Here is a 21,945-nt window from a genome sequence, read left to right as displayed (position 1 = left end):
AAAACGACTGAGAGGTTTACAAAATAAAGCATTTAGTTAAAGTTGTATGAAAGAGAGATGCTGACAGTGAAGCGTCTCTCACAGAATGATCAGGATGAACACAGTTTGTCAAGTCAGTGTTTATTTCAAAACATAATCTTAAAGTTTCAATAGTGTCTCCATTTTACCTCTCTACTGGCAGAATGATCTCACTTAAACTTCAACCTAAAGTATAGTTTGTATTTAACAGGTTTATTCCAGTCCAAAAACATTTTAAAGCCAAACCTGTACATAGTTCTGTCAGATCTTATTTCTACAAAGATTCAATAATTGGCCACAAATATGGGATGAAGTACATTGACAAACGAGTTTGACACAATAATGATGTGCACCGATAAATCATTTAGAATAAACACTGCAATATTACATTTAAAAAACAAGAGTAAGTCATTAAACAGACAAATTAAGTATAAATTATTTTTATGAGTATAAATTCATCTTTGATTACAGGGAGGTTTCCCTAATTCTATAAAAAATGCTTGTGAAAAAACAAAAATATTAGAGAAAACAAAATTATTCATAAAAAATAAAATCCATAAAGCAGAAGAGATTTGAGAGCTTTCATCACGTGGGAAAAAGCGCCATCTTCCATCAGTGAGGAGAGAAGAAGGCCTGCAGATTCATCTCGTTCAGTCTTACCGAATGTTATATTTTAATATCATGTCGGCAGATGCAAATCTGAATTTATTAATGGTGTTTCGTTCACAGATTATTCGTCTTTGCACGGTGCATTAAGATGTAAGAGAATATGAGAAAAACAGCCGTTTTTCGAGTGTTTTCACCGTTGAATCGCGGCTAAATGTCAGTCACGCTTCAGCTCGCTGTGTGAATCCTACTATGGCGGAGGATTTGCTCATGAATATTACGTACGTAACGGCACGTTCATCCAGTAGCCCTCACCGATTAGTTGACAGGCAAGACATTAGTTAGAGATCTGACCAATTAGCGGTTCCTCCTAGAGTGAAGGCTTGGAATATGAATATTAATGAGATTTCGTGACCGAACGCTCCAGTAAACTCACCGCGCAACTGCAGCATGACTCAATTAATATTCATGAGCGAAGGATTCTCCATAGTACGATTCGTGAAGCGCCGCCGGTCAGTCGTTCATTGGTCGCGTCCTGCGCCAATTGCATTGTAATTAGTGCGGCTGCGTTGCGGGGCGATTAATTTGTCTTCGGAGAGAAAGACTATAGGATGAAATAGCGTGACATACAGATGTGTCCTTTCCGATCTGCCCACAATAACAAGCCTCTCTCGCTTGGGTTGTTTTCAGCATCAATAACTGGATTAGGTTTTGCGCTTTAAGGCTGTTGCTGCTTTAAGACGGCTCAGGTGGAGCAGGATAACGGTAAGTCTTTCCCTGTATGAATAATGTCAGTTTATATGGAGGCGACGGGCCGAGGCGATGGCGTATTCAATCATTTACATCCCTCACAAATACATCCACATCCCAATATCATCCATATAAATATAGATACATCCCTTATAAATGCATCTGCATCCCTTATTATTCTCCGTATAAATGCATCTGCATCCCTTAATTATATCATCCGTATGAATAGGCCTACATCCATTATAATGCATCTTTTTAAAGAAACATACAGATATGGGCCTATAGAATCACAGTGGTGGTGAAATGAGTATATTTGCCCTTGACAATCTGCGCTCGCGGATATGAAAACAGTTGCGCAATGTTTGTGTGTCTGTAGCTGGATGCGCGTGTAGAAGCGCGTCTCCTCCTCCTCCTCTCTAGCTCTCTAGTCCAGACACTGCCGCATCATCATCATCATCATGGGGAACAGGGGCATGGAGGAGCTCATCCCGCTGGTCAACCGGCTGCAGGACGCCTTCAGCTCCATCGGCCAGAGCTGTAACCTCGACCTGCCGCAGATCGCAGTGGTGGGCGGGCAGAGCGCCGGGAAGAGCTCCGTGCTCGAGAACTTCGTGGGCAAGTGAGTGATGGACATTCATCCATGACATTACAGGGCACACATTTAATAACAGTCAAATCACTACATTTATTAAATTTAATAGTATATACTGTACATAATAATGTACCTACTTCTAGCTAAAAAGAGCTTTAAAGGGTTAGTTCACCCAAAACTGTCATTTCTGTCATTAATTACTCTCCCTCATGTCCTTCCACACCCGTAAGACCTTCGTTCCTCTTCAGAACACAAATTAAGATATTTTTGATGAAATCCGAGAGACTCGTCCATAGACAGCAATATAATCAACACTTTCAAGGTCCAGAAAAGTACTAAAGACATTGTTAAAACAGTCATGTGACTGCAGTGGTTCAACCTTAATGTTATGAAGAGACGAGAATACTTTTTGTCATTATCCTTACACAGGTGATGCAGTAATCACAGTGAAGCTTCCGTGTTTACGTCCGAATGCTGGCTCAGTATTGGCCGAAGGTAATCACGTGATCAGCACGACGCATGTGTGTGACGCTGACGCAGGAGCCGGCCAATAATGAGTTGGCGTTCTGACGTAGAACCTATAAGCGCTGGACGTAAACAACGTAAGATAATGACACAGAAGAGAAGAGATTGTTGAATAAAGTGGTTATTTTTGTTTTGTTTTTGCACACAGAAAGTATTCTCGTCTCTTCATAACATTAAGGTTGAACCACTGCAGTCACATGACTGTTTTAACGATGTCTTTAGTACCTTTCTGGACCTTGAAAGTGTTGATTATATTGCTGTCTATGGACGAGTCATAAACCTCTCAGATTTCATCAAAAATATCTTAATTTGTGTTCTGAAGATGAACGAAGGTCTTATGGGTGTGGAACGACATGAGGGTGAGGAATTAATGACAGAAATTTCATTTTTGGGTGAACTAACCCTTTAACTACTAATCAGGGCAGATAGCAGTAAATGAAGTAACACACCAGATTGTTTTGAGTAATAATAATAAATAATGAACAAATGAATTGTAAATGTATTGATAACTGGTTTGAAAGTAGAGCTGCAAGATTCTGTATAAATAGAGATCATGATTCTCCTACGATTCAGAACAGAGAAGTAAACAAAGTAACGTAATTTATTGGTTCAGACAAAAATGTTAATTGCTGCGGTGTACTTAAAAATATTAAGTTATTATTATTTATATTTTATTAATGATTCAAGGTCTCATTCATAAAGACATCACTTGTTTCATTTCTGGATGAATCAGCATTTTTAAACAATGGTCGTTCAAAAACATCTCGCCACCTACTGGTGGAACTCTGTAATGTTACGATCGTTATTTGAAGCTCCAAGTTACTTTCAAAAGGTGATTTCCTCTATTTTGATCACTACTGTAGACATCATGTTTATATCCTATAACTATAAACTCTAAACTTTTATCCCAGTACTTCTGTGATATTTTGAATAATTGTAAGACAGAAATAATGATACTGTGTGGTTGAAAAGACTGTTTCATATCTATACATGACAACAGCTCTCTCTGGATCATCTGCGGCGCCAACACAGATCTGAATGTTGGCTGCGATCGTCAAAGGTTTAGTAGACATAAATGAACCGTTGTCATTTAGGAATAAGATCACATGGTTGTGTTTGAATGAAGATCATGATCATTTAATGATTAATCATGCAAGAATGTTACAAGGTGGTTTATGTGGGCAATAAAACAGAATGAGGAGTCAAAATCACTATCAAAGTTGTTTATCAGTAGGTGAAGGCCTAACCAAAACACTGTCAATGTCTAAGCAGAGATCTGAGTGAGAATTTGGGCTCAACTAGCATGATTTCAGAGTTTAATTTCAGAAAATTAAATCAGGAATAGGAGAGGTCCGAGAAGTGAGCCCTGAGGAACACCTCTGGAAACAGAGGCATCGTGTGACTTTTGTTTGCTCACACAGACACACACCTGCCTTTCACCGATATTAGATGTCAGGCACTGGAGGGCAGAGACTGTGACAGCAGTAATGGACAGATGAGTGAGGGGTAAATTATGGCAAACTGTGTCAAAAACAGCACTAAGGTCAAGGACTACTAAGAGCTCCTGAATCAGAGGATGTTAGCGAGGCCTCTCAGTGCTATATGGAGTGCATGAAGATTCAGCGAAAATGTTAAAAGAGCAGTTAAGTAACCCAGTAAATAAATTAATAAATAATATGCACTGCTAACACAAGCACTACCTACTACCTTTGCCTGTGCGGTTCACAGTATACAGTATGTTATTAAGGCTATATACTCCATTATAACTAGGCCAGAGGAGAACTGAGCGACTGAGTCTGCTTTCTCCCAAGGGATTTTTCTCCATTTCTGTCACCGATGGAGTTTGTGTTCCTTGCCACTGTCGCCTCTGGCTTGATCAGTTGGGCTTAAAAGACATGTAATATTCAGAAATATTATTGTATTGGCTGTACCGTCACTATTGGATGAGAACAAAACTGACTTGACTTGACAAAGAATTATCCCTTAATGTCCCGAGTGTGTGAGACGACAACCACAGTGGAAAGAAATAATAAACTCCATGGGATGTTTTGGTCAAGAGGAGAGAAACAGATTGAGCTGGACAGGCACATGTTAATGTACATATGTCATATAGGATGCAGTCATGTATTACATGTAATATATATATATATATATATATGTGTGTGTGTGTGTGTGTGTTAATTAAATTGTAAGAGTGTTAGGGTAAAGATTTATTTAGAGTCACTGAAGTCCATCAGTAGAGACGAAGGCAGCGGTCAGAGACTGTCAGCAGCTGTAGGAGATCATGATTATGTGAGTGATGTGCTGTGAACTACAAGGCTGAGGCAGAAATTAGGCAGATGTATGTTTTTTTATTGTATTTTATTGCCTTTTTTTTTCAGATTATATCTCAAAAACAACATTTATTCATTGAGAGAATAGATTAACTTTATCACAAAATTTACCACAAAATTCACTAAAAAATATTGGACATATTGGAGTATTCCTCATTATTCTTTGTGAAGACCACCAGTAAGGTTTAATTGGCCATTCATACACGGAAAATTTCACTTAAAATATTGGAAAACAGTAAATGTTCATGATCTTAGATTTTGGCACACGTGTGTTAATCAGACGAGCAGGCACAGATATAATATGGTCTGATTAACCGCTCTACTGATTTACCGCGGTAACAGTAGAGTATAACATGCACAGACACTTGTAGGATGGCAGTGAAACAGACGCGGTCTTTCATAATGATGTTGTGATGTTGAGCCAGTGAGATGGACAGCAATAGTTCGGTTCTGTGTTTTTTCCAGGGATTTTCTTCCTCGTGGATCTGGCATTGTCACTCGCAGGCCTCTCGTTCTGCAGCTCATCAGTGCCAACACAGGTGAAGCCGTATCTCTGACCATGAGTTACTCAGGATTTCAAGTATTTTAACGTGTGTGTGAGAAATCCGTCTGTGTGTCTTTCCCGTGTCATCTTGACTCCACAGAGTGGGCTGAGTTCCTGCACTGCAAAGGGAAGAAGTTCACTGATTTCGATGAGGTCCGTCAGGAGATTGAGGCCGAGACGGACCGCGTTACTGGGGCGAATAAGGGCATTTCCCCCATTCCCATCAACCTGAGGGTCTTTTCCCCACATGGTACTGGAGCAAAACACTGCTGAAACAAAATCTCACTGCTTATGCTTATATACAACATAATTTATCTCTAATCTAAGGAAGTGTACAGCTAGACTGAGTTTTCAAAGGTTAGAAAGACTGACTGTGTGTAGTTTCTCACTTTTATGGTGGCTTTGAGGTTGTGAGACATCTCAAACCTTCTAGCATTATTCTTTCAGTCTTTATCCCATTTTATTTGCATTCTCTGCTGCTCTGCCGGTCCTTGTCACGACTCTTCATCACACCATCTGTCCTCTTCCCTCTGTGCAGTGCTGAATCTGACTCTCATTGACCTGCCTGGCATCACTAAAGTGCCGGTGGGCGATCAGCCGGTGGACATCGAGCATCAGATCCGAGACATGATCATGCAGTTCATTTCTCGAGAGAGCTGCCTCATCCTGGCCGTCACCCCTGCCAACACTGACCTGGCCAACTCCGACGCGCTCAAACTGGCCAAAGACGTCGACCCTCAGGGTGCGTGAGAGCTGCTGACACACACACGGGCCAGATTCACTAAACAGACCACTTTAGTGTGAGACCACAGTCCTGTACCTGATGGGAGTGAAAGTTCTGAGATGATCTTCTGACAATGTGCAAATGAAAGAACTCAGAAGCAGCAGCTCATTTCCATAATGACCAACACAATCCCGGCTAACGCAAACATATTCTGTGAATGTTCTGCTAACCCATTAAGTCATGAAAACATTATTTCTGAATGTTCTCTAAACGTTCAAAATGTCCAGTTTTTTAAATGTTTCAAAAAGTTTTTTCTTGGTTAAGGGAACATTATATTGTATCATTCTTCAAACATTATGGGAACGTTTCTTTTGAATGTTCTCTGAACGTTCTGAAACAAGTAATAACACTTAAAATAAAGTCCAACTAAAATGTTTCAAGTCAAGTCATCTTCATTTATATAGCAGTTCTAAGAAAAAATTATTATCGAGCTGTACAGGCTAATTAACTTAGGGGCCGCGTAAATGACACCTTTTTAACTGAAAACAGAAGACTTTTAACGTGTTCTTGCCGTTCGTTTACATGTTTAGTCTATAGGTTTGTGCGTTTGAATGTGTATGTGCGCAGACGCCTAGTCTTTTTTACAAAGCCATATTGCCAAATTACTTGTCTGGCCAACATAAATTAGTTGTGTCCACGGATCCTTGCGAACTGGAATCATTTTTATAACGTTTTTTCTATACATAGGGAAAGGAAAGGGAGGGAAGGTTTAGAAAAAACATTCCATGAAAATGATGTATCAGTAATGTTTTTGTGCCAACATTTTGAGGACATTATTAAAGTTAAGATAACTTTGAACAAATGTTCTGTTAATGTTACTGGAAGAACGTTGCCAGGTTCCCTGTTAGCGGGGATCTACCAAGAGCAGCACAAATTAGCGTAGAGCCAATGATAATCAGAGCCTGGTCTCATTAGAAAAAATGGACCTGTGGGAATGTTTTCACGAGTTGCAAAATACGTACCAATACAAACATATCACTGCAGTTTCAATGTGAAATGTCCACTGAGTGGCGCTAAAAACATGTTCATTTTTTTGCGATTAAACGAAAACGATTAACAGCGCTTGCTGTTTTACTGCCTCTAGTGTTCATTTCACATTGAAACTGCAGTTTTATGTATGTATTGGTACGGATTTTGCGACTCACGAAAACGTTCCCACGGGTACGTCTTTCCATGAGACTAGGTTGGATAATCAGGAGCAGTTAATCTATTAACACAGACAGCAAATTAAAAATAATATGGGTTGGCAAACGATATGTTCAGATAACATCTTCCTCTGACAATCCAAATAAATGAAGACGAGTGGAGAAGATTGGTAACACTTTATATGGAGAACACATTCACTATTAACTACAACTTTTCCCTCAATAAACTCCTAATTACTGCTTATTAATAGTTAGTACGTTAGTTGTCAAGTTCAGGTATTGGGTAGGATTAAGAATGCAGAATAAGGCATTAATATGTACTTAATAAGTACTAATAATCAGCCAATATCCTAGTAATATGCTGCTAATAAACAACTAGTTAATAGTGAGAATTAAACCCTAAAATAAAGTGTTACCAGAAGATTCTCTCTCTTCTATCACAGCATGTCAAGCACTGAATGGGTTCACCATGCTTTTTCTGGGCGTTAAATAATGGCACAATGGACCCATAACCACAATGCAGTGGTTTAGTTTTAACAGTGTTTGTACAGTTGTATTCTGAAACAACACTGAAGTCACGAGGTCTCTTGAATGTGTGTCATTACAGGCCAGAGGACGATCGGTGTGATCACCAAACTAGATCTGATGGATGAAGGCACAGACGCACGAGACGTCCTGGAGAACAAGCTCCTGCCGCTACGCAGGGGTAAGAAACCGGCTTTCTTCTCTGTCTAATGTTTCACTTTTTTTAGTGAATATTTTTCCATTCTCATGTCATTGATTTTATGTACTAATTTTACAAAATGTAGCCTGTGATCTCCACCAGGCCATCGCAGCCTCTCTGGGGTGAATTCACTAAACGCTTGTGTGACTTCAGCCCAAAACTTACATCTCTTCCACTATCAAGTTTAGTCTGGGCTAAGTGTGCAGAGTGAGTATTTAGATTCACTCACTGTTATTCTTTTCAAACACCAGAATAACGGTGTTTGATGATGAAATGATGGAGAAGAGTGTTATAAGCAAGTATCTCCAGCAGTTGAGCTCACTTTCGGCTTTTCTCCAGCGGTTGGAGGTGTCTGGATCACAGAGTGATGATCTACAGTAAAGCACAGCAGATGATGGTCGTCTGGTGCACTCATCTGACGACACGTGAATGTTTTCAGCACAGATTTTGTGGGCATGTTTGCCTGTTTTGTCTAGTGCTTTTAGTGAAAGGGGCACTAAAGCAATGTGCGGATAAATGAGCAGTGTTTTCTGTGTCTCACTCAGGTTATATTGGGGTGGTGAACCGCAGTCAGAAAGACATTGAAGGGAAGAAGGACATCAAAGCGGCTCTGGCAGCGGAGAGGAAGTTCTTCCTCTCTCATCCGTCCTACAGACATTTGGCGGACAGCATGGGAACCCCACACCTGCAGAAAGTCCTCAATCAGGTACGCCTGCTGTCAGTCTTCTCTGTCATGTGACACCAGACGCTGAAGAACTGCACTGAATCAGATCACCATTCCTTAGTTTGATTATGTTCTTGACTTCACACGCTTACAGTTGCAACGCGAAGCCATCAGTTTAACAGTTTAATTTCCTAAACGTATGTTTGTGTTTCACAGCAACTGACCAATCACATCCGGGACACTCTGCCTGCCTTCCGCAGTAAACTCCAGTCGCAGCTGCTGGCGCTGGACAGAGAGGCGGAGGAGTACCGTCACTACCGGCCCGACGACCCGTCGCGCAAGACCAAAGCCCTGCTGCAGTGAGTGCTTCAGCCTAACCCGACCAGCAGCTCACAGCTGACGGCGAACGCTCTCGGTTCTGACTAGGTTATTACAGGAACATTAACAGAACATTCCTTCGAAGTTCTCGGGCTTTTAATAATGCTCTCTTCAGCCAAAATACATGGTCTCTAACCCCTCTGATCCAATACATAACTCAAAGTATCTTGATGTACATACAGCATACAATAGATAACGAGTGAACCTGAATCACATGACAGATTGCCTTTTCTCCGCTGTACAACTGAAGCTCAGAATAACATTGGTTGAAATGGATGGCCATCGCTGTCCCCTATGGCCAAGGAAATACATTTTTTTTTCTTTCACTTAGCTTTATCCAGTATGCAAAATTAATTTTTTCCTTTCATAATTCGAGTTATATTGAAACAAAATGATTCAAGTTACCCATTTGCGTGAATGTTTATTAGTGAGTCACTTCAGACACAGCAGAGCGGCTCAATGAGCAGATCAGACCCATATGTGTGTGTCACGACATTGAGAGTAAACATGTCACACAGAAGATGCAGATGTCTGTTTGTGTGTGCTCACCTAACAGGATGGTTCAGCAGTTCTCGGTGGACTTCGAGAAGCGCATCGAAGGTTCTGGCGATCAGGTGGACACCGTTGAGCTGTCGGGTGGAGCCAAGATCAACCGCATCTTCCATGAGCGCTTCCCTTTTGAGCTGGTCAAGGCAGGTATCAGGATACGCAGTCTGAACATTTTGTGTTTGCGTGTTCTTACGTCTTCATCCAAAATGTTCTTGTGTTTCGTGACACAGATGGAGTGTGATGAGAAAGAAATGCGTCGTGAAATCAGCTACGCCATCAAGAACATTCATGGTATCAGGTGAGAGTTCGTTTCACCCGTTCATTTGTTGATTGAGGATGTGGAGATCAAGTATGCATGACCTGTTTCTGCCTTCACAAATCCTCTTTTGTTCCTCACTTCTAATGTAGGATCAAATCCATGGATTGTATGATCAGATGTGTATGGTGTTTTTAGCAGTGCTGTGGGAACTTGAACATAATTCTGTTTGTTTCTGACACAGGACCGGTTTGTTCACTCCAGACATGGCCTTTGAGGCGATTGTGAAGAAGCAGATTGTGAAGATAAAGGAGCCGTGCATTAAATGTATTGATCTGGTGGTTCAGGAGCTGATCAACACAGTCCGTCAGTGCTCCAATAAGGTAAACAAGTCATAGCTGCTTCTATATCGCTAAATATATAACACATCTGCAACGCTGTACTGACCAATCAGCACCCAGGACCTGAACTATCCTGAACAATGACTGATATTGAAGGAGCTCTAGTATATAAAGCAACACCAAAGAGGATTTGTTCACCTGTGTTGTGTATAAATGCCGTCCAATGGGTCAAGTGTGTGTATCTGCGTGTCTCAAATGCTGCAGGCTTGTTTCTCAGAACTAACCTCACTTTTCTTCATCATTCTTCATTATTCGTAATGCTCAGTGAGGAACCACAGGTGTAGTTCACAACACATTCATCTAATAAGCTGTATCATTATTCGTATCTTTATTTGCACACCCCCATGTCACTTTTAAGTTTCATGGACCTCAAAAGGGGAGTTTTTGAAGCAGCTTGACTGGAAGAAACCCACTTGTTCGCCAAAAGAGACTGAAGTGAAAAGAAAAACAGAGGGCAGTGAATTGTCTTGGTGAAGTGAACAATTCTACTTCTGTCATCCGGAAATTTCCCAAATCTTTTGATATTTTTACATGGCGACAACACCTGAGAACATCCCTGTGAGTGGGACCTGTGGAACGACTGAACACGGAATGGAGATGCCTGCATCAGAACACACTTTTCAAGGTTGACTCTCAGACCCAAATCTGTTAGAAGACTAAGAACAGTATCCCAGTGTTACGTAGCCAGCCGGTCTGTCGCCAAACGGGCTTGTGCTGCATCATACACTTTGTGAAAGAATGTGGAAGCTTAAATGGAAAGACTCTGAACTGATATGCCTAGTCATAATTTGCCTGTGACTCTGCACATACTGAATATGAAAATATGCCTCCTTCAGGATTTCGTCAGATCGTCTAGCGTCAGTATTCCAAGACACCATTTCATGGTGAAATTCAAATGTCTTGCATTCAGACTTGCATCCAACTCGCCATCTTTCTTAGGTACAAGAAAACAGCAGCTGTAAAACCCTTGGTCTCTCTGAGAAGAAGAAGCTTACTCTGTTGCCTCTTTCTACCAAGAAGATTCAGTTTCCTTCACCATAAACAGAGCTCTGTGGCCCGGGTCGGCTCCAGCATCCACATGACTGTAAAAGCGGTTCAGAGAATAGATGGATGGATAAGCGGAGCTTCTTGTAAAGACACCACCATGGGAAGAACTCTGTTGAACACAAGTGGAAGATGTTGCAAGTGAATACCATGCTTTAGCATCCAGATTACCCATTTGGAAACAACTGGCAGCATTATCTCTGACACAGTATGATTTGAAGTGCAGTGATTTTGAGAGGCCACAAGATTGCACCAATGCTACATTTTTGGCATCAGTAGAGATCCCTGCATAAACCAGCTGGTTTATTCTGGATAGAGCTGGTATAGTGCTGGTCTATCTGGTGGACCAGCATAGTCATGTTGTTCTCAAAAAATACTGAACTTCAAAACCTAGACAAGCAACACACTTGTCATGTTGATATTCACTTTGTAATAAAACGAAGGCACAGATTTTTGAAATGTCATCCTCGTCAACCAACGCTAGCACAAGGGCAATCTAGATCAATCGTGTCGCTTTCAATTAGTTACAACTTCAGTTTCTACTATAAAGCTGCTCTTCATGTTTTTACTCGCGTCTGACCTCTACAGACTGAACAGAAGAAATGAACCGGAGAAGATTTACACCTCAAAGAAGGTGGAGCCTCAGAGCCACACCCACCTATTACATCATCGTCACTGACCATTGGGAGTTTGAAGGTGTTTACCAGCCAAACTTTTCTGGAAAGTTCACTTTGACAAGCTGTTTCAAATTCCAGATGCAAATGCCAAATAAACTTTGGCCTGATTTTGTTCAAAATGACAGCACACAAGTTCATTCTTCAATTTTGCTCACAGAAGTATATTGGGGTCTTAACAGTATCATTACAGTAGTCCATATAATTATCATACACTATATTTCAAGTCATGCAGTAACCCTGTGCAGAGCCAGATCACCACTGAGTCATGGCTTAACCGAGGTGTGTTTTTCACACTGGTTTGGTAACACTGTTGCAGTGTAGTTTAGTAATATGACATGCAGCCACCCTCCTAAAACTATGGGTCAGATTTTTAATTTTGTATTTTAATTTTCTGCATATTCAGCTGGATTCTTTCCCACGACTGCGGGAGGAAACAGAGCGTATTGTCACCTCTCATATCCGTGACAGAGAGAGCCAAGCCAAAGAGCAGGTACGATATTCCTGCGCATCTGTGAATGCAGGGCTCATAATGAGATTACGGCTCTGTAATGCGATTACGGCTCTGTACTGTTTGTGTGCACACACTGTATGTACATCTGTATGTCTCTGCAGGTTTTGCTGCTTATTGACGTTCAGCTTGCGTACATTAACACCAACCATGAGGATTTCATTGGTTTTGCAAAGTATGTACAACACTGGGAGATGTTTACCTGAGCACATACTTAGACATGTTCTGATTGCATAAACATGCATATTAGATATTAAATCTGTATGTCATATTCAGCATTGCTTTCTGTCTCTCTCTCTATCAGTGCACAGCAGCGAAGTAACCAAGCAAACAAGAAGAGTTCTGCTGGAAACCAGGTCAGTGTGTCCAATATATGTGCTTGTGAAGGCCATATACAAAGTTCTGTCATGAAACTCTAGATGGCGCAGGCTGATAAGTCCTCAACTCAATCTGCTTGCAATCACATTATTCTCTATAGGGCACAGCTGATTGGTTCCTGCTGTATCAGTAGCCAATGAGCTCGCTGCTCAACTTTCAAATACTTGGTCAGCATTTGCTGTAGCATTTTGCAACACATTTTCAGAAACCCTCCACCTTCCCCAGCTCCACCTGTATAGATCTGCTATGGGTAATTCATGTATGGGCTTAAATTTCATCTAACAGTTGGGGGACAATAAACATAAAATTTCTCGAGCAATTTTTGAAGGGGACACAAATAATACAGCCAAAATTGTGCTTGTCATATTATAATTATTAAATTATCTTGTGTCCTCCATATAGTATTTTAGGTTTCGTCTGGGACAGAGGACGTCTCTTACTTAGATTTTCAACTGCAGCAAACCCACTGATCTGCCACTTAACATCATATTGAACCCAACACAACGCTAGATCTACAATATTAGCCTAATATTAGTTCACACATAGGCTTATTGCCATGTTAGTTGTAGTGGGTGACTTACTATCCAACAAGCTACGGTCTTAAACAAGCTACCAAACAAGCTTCATTTTTTGTCATGTCTAATTTATTAAAGGGTTAGTTCACCCAAAAATAAAATTTCTGTCATGAATTACTCACCCTCATGTCGCTCCAAACACGCAAGACCTTTGTTTATCTTCGGAACACAAATTAAGATATTTTTGATGAAATCTGAGAGGTATCTGAACCAAGGCAGCAACGTCAATGCACCCTTCAAGGCCCAGAAAGGTAGCAAAGACATTGTTAAAATAGTCCATGTGACTACAGTGGTTCAACCTTGATGTTATTAAGCGACGACAATACTTGTAATACTGGAAAGCAGGAAGTTGACCAAAGCACTGTGAGGCAAGAGAGGGGGGACTCTTTTTTTGCGTTTGTATTGTTCACTATTATTTAGAATTCACAGCATGGTTTTTAATTATATATTTTTTTTACAACCCTCAGATAGGGTGGGTCCTAACCCCCCGCGATTTTCGCCTATGAATCCATGTATGCTTTATTACAGCAGCAGCATGTCTTACTTGCTCACAGCAGCGTGTCGTGTATGTATTGGCAGTAGCAAGTCCCATACTTGTTCAACAGCAGCAGCAGCAGTAATAACAAAAGCAATAACAGCAACAGCAGCAGTAATAACAGCAGCAGCAATAATAACAGAAGCAATAACAGCAACAGCAGCAATAATAACAACATCAGTAATAGCAGCAGTAATAACAGCAGCAGAAGCAGCAGTAATAACAGCAGTAGCAGTAATAACAGCAGCAGCAGTAATAATAACAGCAGCAGTAATAGCAGCAGCAGCAGCAGTAATAACAGCAGCAGTAATAGCAGCATCAGTAATAACAGCAGCAGCAGTGATAGCAGCAGCAGTAATAGCAGCATCAGTAATAGAAGCAGCAGCAATAACAGCATCAGTAATAGCAGCAGCAGCAGTAATAACAGCAGCAGTAATAGCAGCATCAGTAGTAATAACAGCAGCAGCAATAACAGCATCAGTAATAGCAGCAGCAGTAGTAATAACAGCAGCATTAATAGCAGCATCAGTAATAGCAGCAGCAGAAGCAGTAATAGCAGCAGTAATAGCAGCATCACTAATAGCAGCAGCAGTAATAACAGCAGCAGTAATAGCAGCATCAGTAATAGCAGCATCAGCAGCAGCAGTAATAGCATCAGTAATAACAGCATCAGTAATAGCAGCAGCAGCAGTAATAGCAGCATCAGTAATAGAAGCAGCAGCAGTAATAGCAGCAGTAATAGCAGCATCAGTAATAACAGCAGCAGCAATAACAGCATCAGTAATAATAGCAGCAGCAGTAGCAGTAATAACAGCAGCAGTAATAACAGCAGCAGCAGCAATAATAACAGCATCAGTAATAGCCGAAGCATCAGTAATATCAGCAGCAGCAGCAGCAGTGATAACAGCAGCAGTAATAGCAGCATCAGTAATAGAAGCAGCAGCAGCATTAATAACAGCAGCAGCAGCAGCAGCAGTAATAGCAGCAGCAGTAATAGCAGCATCAGTAATAGCAGCAGTAATAACAGCAGCAGCAATAACAGCATCAGTAATAGCAGCAGCAGCAGTAGTAATAACAGCAGCAGCAGTAATAACAGCAGCATTAATAGCAGCATCAGTAATAGCAGCAGCAGAAGCAGTAATAGCAGCAGCAGCAGCAGTAATAGCAGCATCACTAATAGCAGCAGCAGCAGCAGTAATAGCATCAGTAATAGCAGCATCAGTAATAGCAGCAGCATCACTAATAGCAGCAGCAGCAGTAATAGCAGCAGTAATAGCAGCATCAGTAATAGCAGCAGCATCACTAATAGCAGCAGCATCACTAATAGCAGCAGCAGCAGTAATAGCATCAGTAATAGCAGCATCAGTAATAGCAGCAGCATCAGTAATAGCAGCATCAGTAATAACAGCAGCAGCAGCAGTAATAGCAGCAGCAGCAGTAATAGCAGCATCAGTAATAGCAGCAGTAATAGCAGCATCAGTAATAGAAGCAGCAGCAGCAGTAGTAATAGCAGCAGCAGCAGTAATAGCAGCAGCAGTAATAGAAGCAGCAGCAGCAGTAGTGATAGCAGCATCAGTAATAGCAGCAGCAGCAGTAATAGCAGCATCAGTAATAGCAGCAGTAATAGCAGCAGCAGTAATAGAAGCAGCAGCAGCAGTAGTAATAGCAGCAGCAGCAGCAGTAATAGCAGCAGCAGTAATAGAAGCAGTAATAACAGCAGCAGCAGCAGCAGTGATAGCAGCATCAGTAATAGCAGCAGCAGCAGTAATAGCAGCATCAGTAATAGCAGCAGTAATAGAAGCAGCAGCAGCAGTAGTAATAGCAGCAGCAGCAGTAATAGCAGCAGCAGTAATAGAAGCAGCAGCAGCAGCAGTAATAACAGCAGCAGCAGCAGTAGTAATAGCAGCAGCAGCAGTAATAACAGCAGCAGCAGTAGTAATAGAAGCAGCAGCAGCAGCAGCAGCAGTAATAACAGCAGCAGTAATAGCAGCATCAGTAATAGCAGCAGCATCAGTAATAGAAGCAGCAGCAGCAGCAGTAATAGCAGCAGCAGTAATAGAAGCAGCAGCAGCAGTAGTAATAGCAGCAGCAGCAGCAGTAGTAATAGCAGCAGCAGTAATAACAGCAGCAGCAGCAGCAGTAATAACAGCAGCAGCAGCAGCAGTAGTAATAGCAGCAGCAGTAATAACAGCAGCAGCAGCAGCAGTAATAACAGCAGCAGCAGTGTAGCAGATCTGTTCCGCCAAGGCCAAACATATCAACATTGTCATATCATTACTATGCCAAACACTCTGAGAGTTGTCATGACAGAACTATGTTTATGACACTCCAGATATTAATGTTATTTAGCTTTTTGTTGCCGTTTGATGTGGCTTTGACTTTCTTTCTGCTCTACTTCTATTACCTTCATTTATCCACTGCAGGATAAATGTCCTCCGGTTTTGATCATGTTATGGACATTTTAAGTTTGTACGTTTATGTTCTGAAACACATGTGTCATGTTTTCTTCACTACCCTCCTGTGTGAACGAGCGGCTCCTGCATGACAAGCTGTTGTCTTTTTCCCTCAGGAGCTCCAGGTAAGAGCGACTGTTCTTTCTGCTCTCTGTCTCGGTAGGTTGTGACTGTGATGAGAGAAACTCCTCCGGGGTTGTTGATGCATCATTACAACAGAGCATTCAAGAAGTTTTGTTTCACTCAAGTCCTTTATGTTTCCTCACTGCTTTTATGTAGCGTGACATGTCAACTTTGTGTTATTTTTCTCATTGACATTTCCATGGCTCTGTCTCTCACCTGACGCTGTGCTCTGTGTAGTAGTAATGTCCTACTACAGTGATGTCACACACACAGCATAGTTTCTTTTAGGTTTTTAACACAATCATTTATCATAGAAGGGTTTCATTTATACTGCAACTTAATTATCTTTAATCAGTAATAAAATATCTGTTTGCATTTCTGCACTCAGAGAAATGGAACATCTGAAGCATCAAATATGATTTAGAATCAAAGGCTGCATTTCACAGAATATTTAATGCAAAGAGGTTGTATAAATGCATTTACACAAGATTAAAGTTACAGGCAACTGTGTTTTGTCTCAGTGCAGGCTGTATAAAATCATATTTTAACATTTTATTCACATATTTTTAGAACTACAGGGCTGTCGCACAGATAACAATGTTTGCCATTAATGACTTTATTGGTCCTGCCTCAGTTTCCTACTGAACCAGAAATTCTCAAAATTCTAGTAAATTTCACTAATAATTACAAAGAAATGACATGTAATTAAATTTGAGTTAAACATGAAATTTTGAAGTGGAAAGACTGAAATAGCTTCATGTAACATGTCAAGCTAGTGTACGTTAGCTCATTTTCTAACGTTGACGTTATTTCCAGCGGCTCTGACAGCGTAAGAGTTTCTTCATCATGTACAGATTTAAAGTTAACTTTACAGCGTTTTCCTCTGGTGGAGCAGCACTCACAGAATCCTGTGGGAGACACTGCGAATAATCACAGCTTTGATAAACCTTTACAGGTAAAATAATCACTTTTCAATTACTCTGGCCTATCATGTGCTGGGAAACACTGGATTCCGATGAGTTTTGTGACTGGTTCAGGAAGGTGTTGGTGTTCGACACATTTAATTTACAGTTATGTTAGTGGAGCTTTGAGTCAGTGTTTGATCACCTGACAGGTTTCAGTATCGGCTGTATCAGTTATCTGCAGCTCATGTCTGTCGTATTCATTGCTTATTTGTGGTCTGAAGCTCTTAGTAAAACACAAGCAGGCGTTACTCTGTTTACTTTAGTGTAGTGTGGTAAAGTTGGTGATTTGGTGCAGTGAGAGGGAACAGGGAAGTCCAACCCTGAACAGGACGATCCGGTCTCTACTGTCGTACACATGAGCACTGATTGGGTTTGTTGGGTTAAGGAGTATGTGTCCATGTGTGTCTCTCTCTTCAGGCCTCGTCTCCTCCAGCTTCGGGCATCATTGTAAGCCGTCAGGTTCTTGTGTGTAATAATAAATGCACTGGAGGTGAAGAAGAGCACAGCCGTAGTTCAGTCGAGCACTGCATGCGTCAGAGAGAACACTTCTTCACATCTACTGTTGGCTCTCTCACACTGCATTCAGAAAGTATTCAGAAAGTGTTCATAACTTAATGGGAACATTAGCAAAACATTCCTAAAGCGTATTTTTTGTTAGCTGGGTAGACCGTCTATAGAACAGTGCGTGTCTGTTCAAATCATGTCCAATCATTTGAATTTGCCACAGATTTTCTGATCACTGCATCACTCCAGCCTCCAAATGCAGGTGTTCAAAGCTTGTGCCGTCAAACCCAAGAAGACTTGAGGCTGGAGTCGCTGCAAATAGGGTCTGAAGACTTATGCAGTGGGATATTTTAGTTTTTTAATAGAAGTTATCAAAAATGTGTTTTTTGCTTGGTCATTATGTGGAACTGAGTGTAGATGGATGGGAAAAGTAATCTGAATCAGTTGAGCGTAACAGATGTGAAGCACATGAAGAGCTCTGAACACTTTCTGAACGCTGGAGGTGAACACACTCACTCATGTTTCAGTTCTGTGTAACGTCTGTGTGTCCGCACCAGAGACTTGACGCATGCTTGAGACTTGAACTCATTACAATCACTCAGACTCTGGTATAAATAACTACCATATTAATAAATGTATTGCAACAATATATAAATGACAGTAATGAATATGATGTAGTGGACAGCTGTAATCCTGGATGCTGATACTGCGTTCCAGCTGATTCCACCATATAGTAACAGCTTTGGCTTTTCCATTCCAAAGCTGGTCAGTATTTTGGTTGAATATGAATGCTTTCCGTAGTAACACAGCTACACCAGTAGGTGGAGACAAGTGACTGTGTGTCATTAGATCAGTCATCCAGTGGAGATGAAACACGTGACTGTCCGCTCCTCACAGTAGCTCCTGTACTCTGATATAGTGCACTAGGTTCACAACAGTTATTTCTCCAGTACAAACAGCTTGTGGAGTTTTTCATTCCTTGTCACAGACGCCTGGGGGTAAAATATTTTATACACGTCTCACCTGGTTGATTTCTCTCATCGATCACAGACTTTATTCATCCACTCTTTGCATTGATCAGTGTTGTATGTATTGATCACTGTTGTGTTGAATGTAACTGAGTTTGTGATGTGACGTGTCTCATTTTCTCCGTCAGGTCATTCGTAAGGGCTGGTTGACCATCAATAACATCAGCATCATGAAGGGCGGAGCGAAGGAGTACTGGTTTGTGCTGACCGCCGAGAGCCTGTCCTGGTTCAAAGACGACGAGGTGAGCGCTTCCATCTGTCCCTTTGTAATGGGACGCTTTCCAGAGTGACATTCAACAACGTCATCTTATACATCACAAGCTGATGGTGAAAAGTGATTCTATATGAAAAATTAGAGGATTGGTAACATTTTTATTAAAATATTAGTATCATTTTCAACATGAAACAACGTGAACATGAACATTAAGCAAGTACTTAGTGTCCATTTCACTGCTCCCTCAGTGTGACTTGAGTCTGTAGAGAGCTGTGATGATGATGGCAGATGATTCTCCGTCCCTCGCAGCGAATGCATGTGTGTTTCGCTGTCTGTCTGCCTGTCTGTGCCTGCTGTACAGCCTCAGGATCCTCTGCACAGCAAGTGTAGACAGGCACACACACCTCGACCACTGGACACCCGACCACAGCCGGCTCTTCTAATGATGCACACGCTGTATATAGAGACAATCAGACAAGATTGTTAAACTCTTTTCCATAAAGCTGGAGTGTGTCATTTCCACCAAACAGAACTGCTAAAATAATCAATGGTTTCCCCCTGTTTACCATTGGTCAAACAAACATATAGCCCCTCCCCTAAACTCACGCCATTGGTTGAGTCAGTGTTGCGACACATTTTCGGACAGCTCAACCAACGAGGGTCATTTTAACTGTTTTAACATCTTAAACACTCCAACATTTCATAAATAATTCTGTCTTTAAATAATACATAGTCTCCTTCCAGTGTTCAGTTAAAAATTATTCATGTTTTCACAAAACCATGTTTATTGCTGAAGACTGAAGTCATGTGATATTCAGTTAGGTTGCCTGTGAAATTATGTGTGAAATGTGTTCAGTTGAAATATGCACTGCTGTTAATGCAGTCATTTTACTCTGAATACAATTCAACATGAAATTTTGTCATTCATTTACTTAACAACACCCTGGCAACCACCCAGGACACCCTAGAAACCACACAGAACACTCTGGCAACTACATAGCAACACCCTGGAAACCACACAGACCACTCTAGCAACTGCATAGTGACACCCTGGCAACCATGCGGAACACCCTAGGAAACACACAGAAACATGCAATAACCACACAGAATGCTTTAGCAGCTGCATAGCAACACCCTGGAAACCACCCAGGACACCCTAGAAACCACACAGAACACCTTAGCAACTGCATAGCGACACCCTGGCAACCACCCAGGACACCCTAGAAACCACACAGAAACATGCAATAACCACACAGAATGCTTTAGCAGCTGCATAGCAACACCCTGGAAACCACCCAGGACACCCTAGAAACCACACAGAACACTCCTAGCAACTGCATAGCAACACCCTGGCAACCATGCGGAACACCCTAGAAAACACACAGAAACATGCAAAAACCACACAGGATGCTTTAGCAGCTGCATAGCAACACCCTGGAAAACCGCCCAGAGCAGCCTAGCAACCCCATGGCAACAGTAAACACCCCTCAGAACAGGCAGGCGTCAGATTTTCTTCAGAAACTGTAAGAATGTATCTTGTTCTAATGCTTGATGAGAAGCACACACACCATCATACGGCGCTCAGATGAACATGCGTTTGAAACTGATGACTTCAGTCACACTTCATGCTCTTACAGTCAAGAGTAGCACTGAATTCAGTATCTCTTCACACACACACACACACACACACACTCTACTGCTACACTAACTCTCTCGATCGATCCCGTGATCAGTTCGTACCTCTTTTAAAGCGTGAAGGAGCTGATAGTGAAGTCAGCTGAGCCCTGGACACGCTCACGAGCCGCAGCAGCTGTCAGAGTCATTACTGACACGCTCAAATACCTCACAGGAACAACATGGCTGTGTCTCTGTGCTGTTTTACTATAGTATTCTAGCCAATGCCACACTTCAACCATCAGCACATGAATGCATGAAACCCTCACGAGACGAGCAGTTTATATGAGCACAGATTCACACGAAACACTGACAGCATAAGAGAGTGTTTCAAATAAATGATTCAGACGCGTCTTTGTTCAAATGTACAGATCTGGTTTTGTTAAGATTTGATTGACAAACTGTCGCACATTCTCTAAAAAACGTTTACTCTCACCCCCTTTTCCACATAAGAAACGTCTTCATGTTCATGTTACATATCTGCTGTTATTATTGTGACTTTAAACAGTATGTTGCATTTTTTAATTGTATAAATAATTTTTGAGTTGTTTCATGGCATTGGTCACTGAAGTGAGCAAACAGTCGATGTGTTTGGGACTTTTAGCATTATGAGATTCTCATTTGTTAGATGAAAACTGGATAAAGCTTTTGTTAAGCTCTCGTGTCAAAACCGCAGCATTCCTGAGCTCGCATGAGCCTCTGAGTCCGTGTGCGGCGGAGCTAAAAGCATTTCAGATGAAATATCCTCGCTCAGTGTTCAGTGTTTGTGCGTACTGTCAGTTACTTCAAATCATCTCATCCGTTAGCACTGGAATAAACTGCATCTTAAAAGAAAGAGCAGAGAGAGGAAAAGCAAGCAGGTTATTTACAATGCTTGTGAAAGACTGTCACACAGTCCTGAAACCGACCCAAGAATCACATCCTCAAGTTTACAAGGACTCGCGGTGAGTTTTCCTCACCCAGTCTAACCAATGTGCAGACTACTGTACACTAGCTTG

General features: G+C 41.4%; 3 protein-coding genes across 4 annotated transcripts in view; 1 reads left to right on the top strand and 2 right to left on the bottom strand.

Annotated features, from left to right (window-relative positions):
* The window catches only part of LOC127505046 (ovarian cancer G-protein coupled receptor 1-like), a 120,551-nt gene that overhangs the window by 38,147 nt on the left and 60,459 nt on the right, over positions 1-21,945 (bottom strand). The window lies entirely within an intron of this gene.
* Positions 1-21,945, bottom strand: part of LOC127505019 (G-protein coupled receptor 4-like) — a 104,696-nt gene that overhangs the window by 38,059 nt on the left and 44,692 nt on the right. The gene's annotated exons all lie outside the window — the stretch shown is intronic.
* The window catches only part of dnm3b (dynamin 3b), a 29,459-nt gene continuing 8,167 nt past the window's right edge, over positions 654-21,945 (top strand). The window contains exons 1-16 of one of the 2 annotated variants that reach the window (XM_051880086.1): positions 654-1,389; positions 1,751-1,993; positions 5,290-5,363; positions 5,469-5,618; positions 5,907-6,110; positions 7,905-8,003; positions 8,567-8,727; positions 8,902-9,044; positions 9,620-9,755; positions 9,843-9,910; positions 10,113-10,251; positions 12,394-12,480; positions 12,603-12,673; positions 12,803-12,854; positions 16,556-16,564; positions 19,188-19,301. In XM_051880086.1, the coding sequence (XP_051736046.1) occupies positions 1,833-1,993; positions 5,290-5,363; positions 5,469-5,618; positions 5,907-6,110; positions 7,905-8,003; positions 8,567-8,727; positions 8,902-9,044; positions 9,620-9,755; positions 9,843-9,910; positions 10,113-10,251; positions 12,394-12,480; positions 12,603-12,673; positions 12,803-12,854; positions 16,556-16,564; positions 19,188-19,301 (1,668 nt within the window). In that variant the 5' untranslated portion in view covers positions 654-1,389; positions 1,751-1,832. The remainder of the gene's footprint in view (positions 1,390-1,750; positions 1,994-5,289; positions 5,364-5,468; positions 5,619-5,906; positions 6,111-7,904; positions 8,004-8,566; positions 8,728-8,901; positions 9,045-9,619; positions 9,756-9,842; positions 9,911-10,112; positions 10,252-12,393; positions 12,481-12,602; positions 12,674-12,802; positions 12,855-16,555; positions 16,565-19,187; positions 19,302-21,945) is intronic. The other variant, XM_051880094.1, reaches the window with a different exon arrangement.

This window comes from Ctenopharyngodon idella, chromosome 2 (assembly GCF_019924925.1).
Source record: "Ctenopharyngodon idella isolate HZGC_01 chromosome 2, HZGC01, whole genome shotgun sequence".
NCBI classification, from domain to species: Eukaryota; Metazoa; Chordata; class Actinopteri; order Cypriniformes; family Xenocyprididae; genus Ctenopharyngodon; species Ctenopharyngodon idella.
Note: the sequence above shows the minus strand (reverse complement) of the source record. Positions and strands in the feature narration are given on the sequence as shown.